Raw genomic sequence first — 16,343 nt, forward strand, 5'->3', positions numbered from 1 at the left:
CAAATCATTGTAGAAAAAGACTCCTCACAAAATGCCTTTTTCATATTTTTCACACACCTTGGGCAACTAAAAAATGAACCAGTGGTATTTTACAAAAACAAGACCCCGTATAGTTGACTTTGATATATAGTGTGAAGATAATGAGCACAGAATTGTAAACCTAAAATGAAATTCTGTTAAACTACGGAGTTATATTTCAAACTTTTATAGCTTTAAACACCACGCATGTATTTACATACTTTTAAATTGAGTCATTTTTATTGGGTTACTTTATTTTATATTTTCTTTTAATTTATGCTTTTTTTTTTTCTTCTTCTTATTTGCAGTTGTGAATTTCTACATGTACAAGAAATCTGTGTATAATCAGTATATTAAGATCTGTTAATATTTTAAGTTGCATTGTAATCAGTGAGAAAACAAACATTGATTCAAAAATTCATCAACCTAAATCAAATTAAAGAAAAAAATCTGAAATCTGAAAAAAATAAAAGTAAAAGAATCAACAAAACTTTCAAATGTGTGTACCAGTCAAGATTAGGGGCTGATGGCTGAACGCCATTTTTCCAATTTGTTTTTTTTTAATCATGTTAACTGCCTTTTGCTTTGATAGTAAAATGTTCACGATATTAATTGCTGGTTTGTTTGCACAGTGACCTATGTGTGTATTCATTAAAAAAAAAAGTATACGTGTTTCCTTTTCAATGTTTTTTGACTGAGTTGACCATATTATTATATTGTTGCATAGGTAGTGAAGAACAATGACAGACACCGTGATTGGAAATTCTTCTAACCGTTGGATGTGTCCCAATGACAGACAAATGGGTATTCGATCCAAGTAAGTGTTAGAATTGATTTTTCTTTGGATTCTATGAATCATTTAGTTAAGAATTACAAATAATGAATTCAGGTGTTTTTAAAAAAGAGAAAAGTTATATTGTATGCCTGCTCAATATAAAAGAAAGCAAAAGACACGGCATGAAGTACTATATTTCCCCTGCAGTATCAACAGCAGGGAGAGATATATGGACAGCTGGAACTTCCTTTGGGGTATCCAGTGTTCTATGGGGGCATATGGGGCTGGTTTCACTGCAAGCAGCGATATGTAAGGCCAGCTTTATATGTAAAAGGGATTGTCTTGATGGGACAACCCCTTTTAACCAGTGCTGCCCAAAAAAGATAGACCCTTTGACTAAATGTTATTGAACATATAATCCGCAGAATACTCATGAGAATATAACTACAAATCCTACAACTAATAAGCCACAATTTATGCAAAAAACACACAAGCCAGTGTAGTTGGTGTCAAACAGCAAAGATTATGCAATGCACCCTCAAAGGACCTCAAAATGACATTGATGATTGAGAAGTTTCACGGACTGGCAGAATAAAGAGAATATGTAGTCTATGCCTGCTAGATGGGGACTGAGACCAATGAATGATCAGAGAATGCTGGATAGCTTTATGTTTAGAAAAGGTTTCATTCATTCATTTATTATGAACTAAAATTAATATAAAGAGATAGAATATTTAAAGTGGGAGCCTGAAATTAATTCTACAAGTTAAGGGACAGTTCTGTATAGAAATTAAATCTGTACAGTATAGAAAAATGGGGGTTAATGCATCATGCACAGTTATGAAAATGAACATAAACAGATGACCAAGTTATGTGCCAGCCTTGGTTAGAGTTGTAATAAAATGATTCATATCTATAAAGAGGGCAGGTGCACGAGAGACATTGCCTTCCTGCCAGTAGTATCAAATAGAAATATATATGTCCCTATAGAAAACTTCTAACTCATTTCTAAACCTCTAATAAGGTCATTGGATCTGTTTGTGTAAGCACTATGGAACAATAAAACTGATATACAACTTGTATGTACAGTACTAGATCAATTTTCAATCGTTGTAAATAGGATAAACATGGTGTCACATAAATATTATTCATCTTGATGGAGAGACCGGTGATCAGAGGATATGTCCGCTTCTTAAAGTTGAAGAAGGAAAATGAATGAAGAGCACATGGCATGTACTATCCCTTCCTTGTCATTGTTCTGTAAATGACCTTGTAGAAAAGGTTATTAAAAGGAATTCAGATGGGATCTATAAAAGAATACCCCTGTCCAAAGGCAATTTAATAAGCTAAAACTAAAATAGAGCTACCTAGTTAAAATGTACGTACAGTGTAAGAGATATAAAAGTATAAAATACATGTCTTCCTTTTCATCCTAAATTTTATGTTTTTGGCTCTATTATAAAATTCAATGTCTTAATGAATTTTGGCTACAAAATGGACTGATCCAATTAAGAGTTTAACACATTCCTTGGGAATGAACTCATTTACTCGTGATTTATTATTTTTTTTAAGAATTTCATCAAAATGTGCATATTTTATCAAACACAAAATGCCATGTGAGGAATATTCTCATTATTCATTATGAAGCATTATTTATTACGAGCAAGCAATTAGCATTTCATTAAGATATCAGTTTTATGCCGATATTTCTGACTTGATAAATCACTCTAGTTTGAGTTGAATGCTTTCCTAAGCTTGCAGAAACCTTAATTTAATTAATTGCTGCATTTTATTGGCTGTTGTCAAAAATGTATAAATTGCACTCATTTTATGTGGTTCACAGTTGTCATCTTTGATTAGTTGGCAAAAACGCCCCATTTACCTAATATAATGTCTATGACACTGATCATAATTTATGGTGAAATAATTTTTCATGATTTATATATATATATATATATATATATATATATATATATATATATTGTTTTATCTTAAACCACTAAGGCTAACATATTACATGTCTACATTTGTGTATGTTATATTCTAGTTTTACGGAGTGTTTGGGCCTCCATCATCAGTAATGTAATGTAAACAGCATAAATGTGTTTGTTTGTTTGTTTCCTAGCGCCTATATAATCTGCAGCTTTGATTACCATCACTCCCATCAGTCCTTAATTAAATTTCCTCATCTCAAACACCGTTAACCTATCTGTATGCTTTTGGAGTATGGGAGGAAAACATATGATATCTATTTAGCAATTAAAGCATTTAGTTTCCCCCCACAATGTGATTTACCTCAGGACCTTCTGGGTATGACAAATGGTTGATGTCCTACTGAATTTTAGTATAGTTAAAATTAAGTTGTAATTCTCTAATACATATGGGAATCACTCCCATTACATAGGGGTAATAATTTAATTCCAAGCCTTTAGGACTGTGGTGTAACCTTCTTGTCGGCCAGTGAAGGAAATACGCAAGAATGTCGACTGTTCTTTGACCTTCTCTATTTGGTCTGTGGAGGAGCAGATACAGCCTGCTGTAAAATGGCCTATTTCTTATGGTTGACCAACAAGTAAGCCATGGGGATCCACCAATTTTCTTATGTATTATCAGAATGCTTAAGGAAAAAATGATAATTATAGGTTTAGAAAAAAATGGAAAAACTAAATTTAGTTGATTTCAACATACTGTAGATTAAGAGGATATTATTATTTAGCATAAACTATAGTATATAATATAGTATATTGTAGGTGTTAAAATAAAGCAAGCAATGGCAATACGCAAAATGTTTGGTCAGCATTGTAAATTTTTATCTGTATAAAAACACATTGGCTTAATCCAGGAATGTGAATGGCGCTGTATTTACTCATGTTGTTTTCCTTTTCTTTTTCCCTTATGTGCACACAGTGAAAAAGGAAAGTGAGTATTTTGCTTTTTTGGAATACTTGACCTGTTGTTAACCTATGAGTTGATGATGGTAGGATACAAAAGCTCTTACCTTGTAGATGGCTCCACTTTAAATATTACATTATTCATATTAAATTATTCACTGCTGCATACAGAATTTATTGTCGCAATATAATCAATTCTCTATATCAGTGGTTCCCAAACTTTCTGAAGCCGGGACCCACTTTTGGCCGAGACATTTTTGTTTGGGACCTCCCACTACTGTACATGGCCCCATTTCGTCTGACGTATGTCAACATCATTCATTATTAGATGCTTGTACTTAGCTCTTTTAGAAAAAGAAGTCCCTGCAACATTGAAAACCATGACAATTGTGCAGGGGAGGGGTGGGACGGGCTCAAGGTATCCTGCTGCTGTGCGTCGCTGAGGCACGTCTATGGCTGTGATGGTGGGTTATGTGACCCGACCCTTCCATTAGTGACCATCTGAGGCGTAGCTAGGGGTTTAGCACAGGGGGTGAAACACATCTGAGTGGACCCGCACACAGTATAATGACCCCCTTAGTGGATCCACACAGTATAATGCCCTTATAGCTGCCCCACACAGTATAATGCCCCAATAACTGCCCCCACACAGTATAATGTCCCTATAGCTGCCCCCACATAGAATAATGTCCCTATAGCTGCCCCCACAAGATAATGCCCCTATAGCTGCCCCCACACAGTATAATGCCCCTATAACTGCCCCCACACAGGATAATGTCCCTGTAGCTGCGCACATAGTATAATGCCCTTATAGCTGCGCACACATAGAATGCCCCTATAGCTGCCCTCCCCACAGTATAATGCCCCCTTAGTGCCCCCCACACAGTATAATGCCCCTATAGCTGCCCCCACACAGTATAATGCCCCCATAGCTGCCCCCACACCATATAATGCCCCTATAGCTGCCTCCCACACCGTATAATGCCCTTATAGCTGCCCCCACACAGGATAATGTCCCTGTAGCTACCCACATAGTATAATGCCCTTATAGCTGCGCCCACATAGAATGCCCCTATAGCTGCCCACCCCACGGTATAATGTCCCCTTAGTGCCCCCCACACAGTATAATGCCCCCATAGCTGCCCCCACAGTATAATGCCCCCATAGCTGCCCCCACACAGTATAATGCCCCTATAGCTGCCCCCACATAGGATAAGGCTCCTATAGCTGCCCTCCCCACTGTATAATGCCCCTCATAGCTGCCCCCACACAGTAAAATGCCTCCTTAGCTGCCTCCACACAGTATAATGCCCCAATAGTTGTCCCCACAGAGTGAAATGCCCCATAGCTGTCCCCACAGAGTTTAATATCCCCATAATCACCACCATTCTTTCCACACTGTATAAAGTCCCCAATAGCTGCCACCTCACGCTATAATACCCCACAGCTGCCCCAATGCAGTATAATACACCCATAGCTGCTTCCACACAGCCCCAATAGTGCCTAACAAAAATAATAAATGCATACTCACCTATGCCGTTCACAAAATGGGTGGAGGAGATCCTGCTGCTCCTCTGGTCTGTGCAGTGTGTAGCCCAGAGCAGACAGGAGCGATGACATCACACTACATCATGCCTGTCTGCGCCGAGCCGCTCACGGCATAGTGACTGCTGGAACAAGGAGCCGTCAGCTCCTTGCTCTAGCTTTGAATTCAACAGTATCTGCGTCCTGAGGATGCAGATACAGTTGAAACCAGGAAATCAGTGAGTGCCTTGCGACCCCCCCCCCCCCCCCGGAGGACTTCACATGACCCCCATGAGGACTTTTGGGGGGAATTGTGCTCTATATACAGTATATTATTGAAAAAAGTACAACTGTAATAACTCAGGCTTTGATAACATTAGCCTTAACGGAGCCATGACCTATTTGGCGTATCTGTTTTAAAACGTGCTGCCAAAAGGAAGTCAGAAACCTGATCGAATGACCAGTTGGAATGTAAACCGAGCATAAAACTGACCATGTACTTGAGATAGCTGTCGGCTGAATGATCGTTCAGCCGACAGCTATTCTTCACTCCCCCATACACATACACCCGCAGTCGAGGGGTTCATGTGTTTTCAACAGGGAGAAAGCTGCTGACGGGGGTGAGTCGGATGCCGTCATACACGTTAAATGGTTGGCCGAAATCTGAGTGTTTGGCTGGCATACATCTAATGTCTATGTCCAGTAAGACTATGTTTTCTGAGGATTTTTTTAAAATTACATTTAGTCTTGTAGATGTCATTCTTCTGTTGCCCCATTCTGTGGCCTCTCTCTCTTATTACCCCCTATAAACCATGGGCTAAGACAGATCCTTTTTGTTTTTTTCTTTTTAAAAATGTATTTACATTTTTCAGTTGACCCGAACGTAATATATATTTATATAATGTTTTTTTAACTGTTTATAATGGGCTACTCAAGCCAATAATTTCTATAGATACCAGGCTAACCAGGTAGGTAAGACTAGATAAGGGTGCCAATATATTTGTTTAAATTGTAATGAAACTACTGCAAATATCTAGTAAAAACATAAATTCTGTCCCTACCTGGACTAAATAGCAAAGTGTGCATTCACACAGAGTAAAGATCTGATACCTAGCAGCAGAGTGTGTGTGAACACTCAGTAATAATAACGTAGCACCTACGACACAGTGTGCATTCACAATTGAAATGAGCCACAGCACCTAAATTCCCTGTGCATTAACACCCATGACAAACAGTGCAGCACCTCGAGCAGTATAGTGCATTCACACTAGCAAGGGACTGTATATTTAAACAAACGTGTGCGTTCACACTAGATGAATATAATATACCAAGTGTGCATTCACACCAACTAATTAGGGTATATTAAGTGTGCATTCACACTAGTCAGCAATATCTACAACACAGAGTACTTTATCGCTGAGATGAGCATCAGCACATGCAGGTAGTGTGCAGTCACACTCCTCAATTCAGCGTAACACCTATATTGATAGTGTGCATTGACACCAGATAAATATTGTCCACCTGATAACAAGAGTGTGCATTCATACTGAACAAAGATTGAACGCCGAACGCGTTTCCACGTCCTTGTTTTATATAGAACGTTTCTTTAGTGAAAAGCAGTGCAAATCAGAAAAGACACAATAGGCGATACCTTTTACTTTGTCACGTGAACGCAAACATTTTAAAAACGACATTTCTTTATCTCCCAGTTGATATTAGGTTAATTGCTTGACTCCGCTAAGTTCATCGTATCAGCCAATACTATACACGCAACTTTTATGTGCTTTCTTTATAAACAAAAGATTTGAGAAATTATGGAATTTCACGGAAAGATAACTTGTTAGACATAAAAATTGATCTTTGGGCTTACTTTTTTTTAATCAAAATGTAGCAGAATCTCTACATGGCAGCCATATTGTGTGATAATGTTTGAACAGGCTATAGAAGGGGTTTTTGATCCCTTCCCTTTCTCCCTCTTCATTGTGTCAGCAGAATATATGGACATACTGGATTTTTATGCGCTTAGACCAAAAGTGTCTCCCAGCAATAAATCATTTTGCTAATTACAATTTAATGCAATGGCTTCATTTTTAATCTTCCAATTGTAGATTTATATGCAAAAGTGGAGCTTTACTCCAACATAATATATAATATCATCGTCACGGTAACAGCCTCTGGTCCGATCAAGTATGTCTGATTAAAAAGCCTGTAACTGAAACAACAATTCAGAACGAAGGGATTTTCATAGTCCATATTTTACATGAATGTTATCCATGGATACTTGAATGAGAGTCTCCTATTACACTGGTGAATTAAAATAATTTCTTTGATGCTTGAAACATGTATTCATAGTAGACCTGCCCCCAAATAATTTGCCCCGTCATAAGAACGAACCTATGTAGAATAGTAGGCTTCTAAGTTATACGGTCAGACAGTTACCATGTGAAACCACTGTAGAAGGGCCAAATAATACAGCCACACAATGACCACATATTATTACCATACTGTTACTGAATAATACCTCCACACCATGACCACATATTACCACCACATAGTGAATGAATAATACCGCTGTACTGTTACAGAATAATATCCCCACATATTACCACCCCATAGTGGCTAAATAATACCACCATACTTTTACTCAATAATACCTACACATAGTGACCACATACTACCACCACATAGTGATGGAATAATACCCCCATACTGTTACTGAATAAAACACACTATACAAAGATCATTATTACCACCACATAGTGACTGAATTATACCTTCTCATCATGAACGCATATTACCACTACACATAGTGACTGAATAATACCACCATACTGTTACTGGATATTTCAGCCACACCATAACCACATAGTGACTGCATAATATCCCCCATACTGTTACGGAATAATACCTCCACACCATAACCACATATTGACTGCATAATATCCTCCGTACTTTTACTAATACCACCACACTATAACCACATAATGACTGAATAATACCCTCATACTGTTACCGAATAAAAACCACTATACAAAAACCAATATTATCACCATATAGTGGTAGATGCCAGTTTTACACAGGAGCTCTGCAGACCATATAAGTGATTACAGCACATTTATATCTAGTGACTCACAGGTGATATTTTCTCTGATTAGTCGTTCTCTTTTCCTTTTTTCTCCATTTGGCCCATACCACTGTGACGACTTATTCCAGCCACGACTCCTCTCTGCAGAATTTGACACACAGCCATGTTGGTTTCTCGCTTTTCCAGCATCCTCCCCACCTATACCCCATCCTCTACACAAACTCATAATCCACAGTGCTCCAGATGGTAATAATGATCCCTTAGTGCTTCACACAATAAAGTGCCCCTCTATATAGCGCCACAGCGTTCCCTGGAGAACCAGGTGGTGCGGGACCCTCATCCCGCTATGGCTGCTATAGTCGGCAGGGGGCCCTGGAAAATTGCCCAGTTTGTCCCCCCTAACGCTGGCCCTGTCTGAAGATCTGGGGCACTAGGCAAAACATGCGGGCCATGAGCCCTGAGTGCCTGGTGCTAACGATGCCCCTTCTTGAGTGAGTTGTCTATTAAAAATGGGTTGTTATCAAAAGATTGCACCAGCCACCAGATTGGGAGCCACTGTTACACATGGGGGGGTCCCGAGCAGGGAACTTTCCTTTATGATGACCATATGCCCCTTTAACCCCACCATGCAAACAAAACTGTACATTAATTTCAATGGTAATATACAGCCGATATCCCGCTGCAATGACTGGAATTAGAGTTACAGTGAAGGAAATAAGTATTTGATCCCTTGCTGATTTTGTAAGTTTGCCCACTGTCAAAGACATGAACAGTCTAGAATTTTTAGGCTAGGTTAATTTTACCAGTGAGAGATAGATTATATAAAAAAAATAAAAAAAAATCACATTGTCAAAATTATATATATTTATTTGCATTGTGCACAGAGAAATAATTATTTGATCCCTTTGGCAAACAAGACTTAATACTTGGTGGCAAAACCCTTGTTGGCACGAACAGCAGTCAGACATTTTTTGTAGTTGATGATGAGGTTTGCACACATGTTAGATGGAATTTTGGCCCACTCCTCTTTGCAGATCATCTGTAAATCATTAAGATTTCGAGGCTGTCGCTTGGCAACTCGGATCTTCAGCTCCCTCCATAAGTTTTCGATGGGATTAAGGTCTGGAGACTGGCTAGGCCACTCCATGACCTTAATGTGCTTCTTTTTGAGCCACTCCTTTGTTGCCTTGGCTGTATGTTTCGGGTAATTGTCGTGCTGGAAGACCCAGCCACGAGCCATTTTTAATGTCCTGGTGGAGGAAAGGAGGTTGTCACTCAGGATTTGACGGTACATGGCTCCATCCATTCTCCCATTGATGCGGTGAAGTAGTCCTGTGCCCTTAGCAGAGAAACACCCCCAAAACATAATGTTTCCACCTCCATGCTTGACAGTGCGGACGGTGTTCTTTGGGTCATAGGCAGCATTTCTCTTCCTCCAAAAACGGCGAGTTGAGTTAAGGCCAAAGTCTCATCTGACCACAGCACCTTTTCCCAATCACTCTCAAAATCATCCAGATGTTCATTTGCAAACTTCAGACGGGCCTGTACATGTGCCTTCTTGGGCAGGGGGACCTTGCGGGCACTGCAGGATTTTAATCCATTACGGCGTAATGTGTTACCAATGGTTTTCTTGGTGACTGTGGTCCCAGCTGCCTTGAGATCATTAACAAGTTCCTCCCGTGTAGTTTTCGGCTGAGCTCTCACCTTCCTCAGGATCAAGGATACCCCACGAGGTGAGATTTTGCATGGAGCCCCAGATCGATGTCGATTGACAGTCATTTTGTATGTCTTCCATTTTCTTACTATTGCACCAACAGTTGTCTCCTTCTCACCCAGCGTCTTACTTATGGTTTTGTAGCCCATTCCAGCCTTGTGCAGGTCTATGATCTTGTCCCTGACATCCTTAGAAAGCTCTTTGGTCTTGCCCATGTTGTAGAGGTTAGAGTCAGGATGATTAATTGAGTCTGTGGACAGGAGTCTTTTATACAGGTGACCATGTAAGTCAGCTGTCTTTAATGCAGGCACCAAGTTGATTTGGAGCGTGTAACTGGTCTGGAGGAGGCTGAACTCTTAATGGTTGGTAGGGGATCAAATACTTATTTCTCTGTGCACAATGCAAATAAATATATAGAATTTTGACAATGTGATTTTCTTATTTTTTTTTTAATATAATCTATCTCTCACTGGTAAAATTAACCTAGCCTAAAAATTCTAGACTGTTCATGACTTTGACAGTGGGCAAACTTACAAAATCAGCAAGGGATCAAATACTTATTTCCTCCACTGTATCTTCTATCCCAGCCCTTTTACCCATTAGACGACGCAATCAAAAGCGACCTCAGCATCTAGGTGGTTTGACAAAGCCTATGCCTGCTATGGCTATATGCCTATTAGGCTGTGGCAAACACACAGCTTAACATACTGCCTGTCAGTTTATTACTGACCGGCAATAATGCTTTGGTATACCAAGTATATCAAAGCATTATAGAAGCGATCAAAAGATCACAATGTGTTTTTTTTATTTAGGAATAGTTTTAAGAAAATATACAGATCTGGTATTGCCATAATCACAACAATCGGTATAATAAAGTTAGCATGTTAATTAAACTGCATGGTGCACAACATAAAAAAAAACAAAAAAAAACCTTAATAAACAATGGCAGAATTGCCTTTTTTTCATTCTCACTCAAAAAATATAGTAATAATTAATCAGTAATTTATATTTACCCCGAAAAGGGTTCTTTTAAAAAATATGACTCGTCACGCGAAAAAGAGGCTACAACGACGGCAAAAATGTGAAACTGCAAAAAAATAGCAAAATTGCTGTTTTTTCCCTTTTTTCCCCAGAAAAAGTTAATAAAAGTTAATACGTTTTATATATATACCCCAATATGGTGCCATTGAAAAATACAACTCATCCCACAAAAAAAAGCCCTCATACAGTTACATAGATGGAAAAATAAAACCGTTATGGCTCTTGGTTTGCAGTGGTGAGAAAATTCCTGTGGACCTAAATGCCAAAATAGGCTTGGGCCGGAAGGGGTTAATAAGATCTGAAAAAAATAATCGTTTGTTGAAGTGTTAAAGGAAAATTGGAAAAAATCAGCTAGTAAAACGCAAGTCGTGACATGTCACTTTTCTTTCCGCAGCATATTTTTACGATATGTTGTTTATTTAACAGCACAAAAATACGTCTCATATGAACTACACAGCGTATTAAAAAATAAATGCAAAGCTGTTTGCGACGTCTTTCAAGTGCATTTCGAAGAGTAAGGGTATGTGCACACACACTAATTACGTCCGTAATTGACGGACGTATTTCGGCCGCAAGTAGTGGACCGAACTCAGTGCAGGGAGCCGGGCTCCTAGCATCATACTTATGTACGATGCTAGGAGTCCCTGCCTCTCCGTGGAACTACTGTCCCGTACTGAAAACATGATTACAGTACGGGACAGTTGTCCTGCAGAGAGGCAGGGACTCCTAGCATCGTATATAACTATGATGCTAGGAGCCCGGCTCCCTGCACTGTGTTCGGTCTGGTACTTGCGGCCGAAATACGTCCGTAAATTACGGACGTAATTAGTGTGTGTGTACATACCCTAATACGAGCGTTTTATGCTCTCAAAAACGCTTGAAAATATGTTTTGTAGACATGGCTTAACTATGGAACAACCAAGTAACATCAGTACAAAAAATGCAATATGAAACCTAGATAAACAGCTGGCAATCACCCAGACATTTTCGGGTGAAACTATGACCAATTCTGTTTTTTATTCTATTGGTTATAAATTCTTCTACAGTATTTTCTACAAAGTAGAATTTTGCAGAAGATAAAACCTTATGTGTTACCAAATGGTTTTGATTGGGATCTTTCACCTCCTTTACGCTTTCTATAAACTGGTTTATGTATATTTCATATTGCAGTGAACAGAAGCTTTTCATCTCTCAGAGCTCTAATGCTATGATTCATCATGGATGAGAAAAATATTCTAAAATTAAATTATGTAGAATTATAGAAAACTGCATACTAATAGGTTCCAATGATTGGATATAATGCACTGCTGTAGTGTTTGTTCATGATGTGGATGCAGTAAAACAATGTTAATGCACAATAATATTCCAATTTGAAATAACGTTCTTGTACAATCACATGAATGCTTAACATGGCTTCAAGGCAGGAATCGTAAAAGTAACATCAGAGGTTCTCTCTTACTGTACTCAGTGGGGTACAGAGTTTGGTTCAATCGATATAATAATAATATATATATATATATATATATAGTTTATTTATTTATCTGTAGTGTTTAGGTGGCATTAGTTTCGCTGTGTGCTGTCGCCATTTTCTTGTGTGCTGTATAGATTTGCAGTCACAGGCGTTCTTGCACCTGTATACACATTTTCTTTCATTTTGCTGAAATGTTCTGTTCAAACTTTTGTGTTTATGGGATCCATATATGTGGGGTTATTGACTGCCTCCATTCTTTGCTCTTGCACTCCTCCCATTCTGCCCTGGGTGATTTTAATTAGTTTAATGCTGGATCCTACCATCCCCAGGTATATATGTAGGCTTAGTCCCAGTTCTGGGTGTATGTGCAGCGTAGGTTCCCACCTTACAGAGGATGCCTTGTCGTGGCAGGTGGGCTCACACAATATGATCAAAATGTGCGCTTAGAACCTCCCTATTCTAAGTAGATTTAGTAGTAATGCATATTTATTTATATTTAGTGCTTACAGTAGGTGGCATTAGTGTTCGTAGAGTGCTGTCACCATTTTCTTGTGTGCTATATATATGTGTGTGTGTGTGTGTGTGTATGTATGTATGTATATATATATATATATATATATATATATACAGGGTGGGCCGGAAACTTTTCAAGCTGGGTCTTGACCATGGCGGCCATTTTGAAGTCTGACATTTTGTATCCAACTTTAGTTTTTTCAATGGGAAGAGGGTCATGTGACACATCAAACTTATCGAGAATTTCACAAGAAAAACAATGGTGTGCTTGGTTTTAACGTTACTTTATTCTTTCATGAGTTATTTACAAGTTTCTGACCACTTATAAAATGTGTTCAAAGTGCTGCCCATTGTGTTGGATTGTCAATGCAACCCTCTTCTCCCACTCTTCACACACTGATAGCAACACCGCAGAAGAAATGCTAGCACAGGCTTCCAGTATCCGTAGTTTCAGTTGCTGCACATCTCGTATCTTCACAGCATAGACAATTGCCTTCAGATGACCCCAAAGATAAAAGTCTAAGGGGGTCAGATCGGGAGGCATTTCTTCTGCGGTGTTGCTATCAGTGTGTGAAGAGTGGGAGAAGAGGGTTGCATTGACAATCCAACACAATGGGCAGCACTTTGAACACATTTTATAAGTGGTCAGAAACTTGTAAATAACTCATGAAAGAATAAAGTAACGTTAAAACCAAGCACACCATTGTTTTTCTTGTGAAATTCTCGATAAGTTTGATGTGTCACATGACCCTCTTCCCATTGAAAAAACTAAAGTTGGATACAAAATGTCAGACTTCAAAATGGCCGCCATGGTTAACACCCAGCTTGAAAAGTTTCCCCCCTCCCATATACTAATGTGCCACAAACAGGAAGATAATATCACCAACCATTCCCATTTTATTTAGGTGTATCCATATAAATGGCCCACCCTGTGTATATATATATATATATATATATATATATATATATATATATATATATATGACCATGGAACAGAATAACGGCACCAGGACTTCAGAGTAGATGAAACTGGGTGGATTTATTCACCTCAAATAAGTGATTCGGAAAAGTATAGTGTAGCTGAGGGTCACACAAATTCAGGCCTGACGATTTATCCCTTCTTCAATACTCTAAGTGGAAATTTATTAAGACTGGCGTTTCATACACTAGTCTTAAACTGAAGTTCGTTCGAGTGAAATGCGTTAAATGAGTTAATAAATTTGGCGCATCTCGGGCAGTCCTAAGGACCGCAAATAAAACCTACACCTATCATTAGCAGGTGTAGATTTGCGCTACAATTTGCACCAATTTCTGTCTTTAAAAATACTAAAACTGTCGTAAAACCTGCTAGCCCCACCCTCCTGGTTAACCCCACCTACTTTTCTTGCCACTGTTGAAAAGGGGTGAGAGGAGAAAAAGCTGCATATTATTGTGCATATATGACGTGCGCCATAATTTCCAACTCTATTATGCCACACAACTGGCGCAAATAGCTTAATAATTTCCACCTTTAGTGTCTACTTTATTAGACCTAGCAGAAGAGCATCTCTGAATGCACACTGTGTTGAACCTTGAAGAGAATAGTAGCATAGGACCACATTGGTTTCCACTGCTGTCAGCTAAAAACTGTAAGGCTATGTTCACACGGAGTTTTTTTGCAGGCGGAATTTCTGCCTCAAAATTCAGTTTGGAAGTTTGAGGCAGATTTTCCTCTCCCTGAACGCCGATTTTCACTGCGTTTTTCGCCCGCGGCCATTGAGCACCGCGGGCATATAACGCCGCGAAATACGCCTTCTCTGCCTCCCATTGAAGTCAATGGGAGGTCAAAGGCGTAAACACCCAAAGATAGGGCATGTCCCTTCTTTGAAATCAATGGGAGGCATTTTAGGGCAGTTTTTGACGAGTTTTGCGGCGTGGTCTCCGTGTCAAAAAACTCGTCAAAAAAACTCAGTGTGAACATAGCCTAATAATGATATTATAAAATTGTAAATGGGAAAAACATTTCCTATTTGACAAATGTTGAATTTCTGCTGTCCAATGCACTTGATAGGGCTATCGTTTAGCATAATCTAATAAATCCATCGACCTGGTGTCAACTGTCAAGTTTAAGCCAATGGAGTTGGTGTGACGGGGGAGATATGTTTTTTTCGACCCTTTAATACTAGTTGAGCTTTATTTCAATGCTATAGCCTAATGGAGCGGGATTGCTGATCATGTGCATCCCTTTTTGTCCACAGTCTAATGACCACTACCAACAGGAGGATGTACGTACCATGTCACAAAACACAATAGGGGGAGTTTATCAACCATTCAACACAAGTTTACTGGCGAAGGAAAGTCACAATTTTCTTTAAGGCTTTTTACGCCTCCCTCCTCTAACCAAATGGGGCGGTGCCACCGTGACCCAATACATTTATTAGAATTTACTTCAGAAAACTTGCATAAATAATAGTGGAAATCTATGCCAGATGCTAGCTGGCGTAAATTTTAATCTGTGGGACATAGCAAGGAAGGGGCCTTGTACTTTGCCCCCTATTAGACTACCATTCTTCTCCATCCCCATTGGACAATTAAATTAAAAAAAAAAAATGTTTACTCACATCAACACTCCACTTCTCTGGGTCCCCTCAGGCTCCCTCAGCATGCCATGCTCATATATAGTACTGATGCCAGACGGCTGATTCAGAGCATTGTATGTGATGAAGCACTGATGACATTGAGTGCTGCAAAAACCCTGAAACTGCTCGGCATCGGGACCTTGTATGAGCCGCAGCATGCTGAGGGGACCTGGTAGGGAGAAGCAAAGCGGAGCAGTAAGGGGTGTATAATTTTATTTTATGTCCGATGTGGGGATGGATGTCGCACGACTGAGTTTGTTACATCACAATTGTGGCACATGACCAGCCAAAAGATGTGATACAGTTATTAAGAGGCGTTTGCTATACTTGCAAAGAAATACATATATGCTGAGACATTGCTGAAAGGTAATTGGTTTAACTATATTTTGTGGTTCCATGATACATAGTGTGAACCTTGACATGCATTGTATGTTTTCTATGTTTTTATTTATATTTTTATGTTAGCGCCAGATTAATCAAACAATTGTCGTTTCTTGTGGTGGACCTAGAAGGTCTTGTGTAAGTTACAATAGTGAGCGAATTTGAACATTTTGTATATATTGTAATTTCTTTATGGTCTTCCGTATGCTCAAGCCACATTGCTTTTTTTCATGCCATTTTCTGCTCTCTCATAAGTGAACCATGATTAACCACATCTTGATTATACTGCATAAAAGTAATAAAAAAAAAATG

General features: G+C 39.0%; 1 protein-coding gene across 1 annotated transcript in view; it reads left to right on the plus strand.

The window, feature by feature from the left end:
- Nucleotides 1–754: 754 nt before the first annotated feature.
- The window catches only part of RPH3A (rabphilin 3A), a 180,598-nt gene continuing 165,009 nt past the window's right edge, over nt 755–16,343 (plus strand). Inside the window, exons 1-2 of the mRNA XM_075835143.1 lie at nt 755–835; nt 3,701–3,712. Coding sequence (XP_075691258.1) covers nt 759–835; nt 3,701–3,712 — 89 coding nt within the window. The 5' untranslated portion in view covers nt 755–758. The remainder of the gene's footprint in view (nt 836–3,700; nt 3,713–16,343) is intronic.

This window comes from Rhinoderma darwinii, chromosome 1 (genome assembly GCF_050947455.1).
Source record: "Rhinoderma darwinii isolate aRhiDar2 chromosome 1, aRhiDar2.hap1, whole genome shotgun sequence".
Classification (NCBI taxonomy): domain Eukaryota; kingdom Metazoa; phylum Chordata; class Amphibia; order Anura; family Rhinodermatidae; genus Rhinoderma; species Rhinoderma darwinii.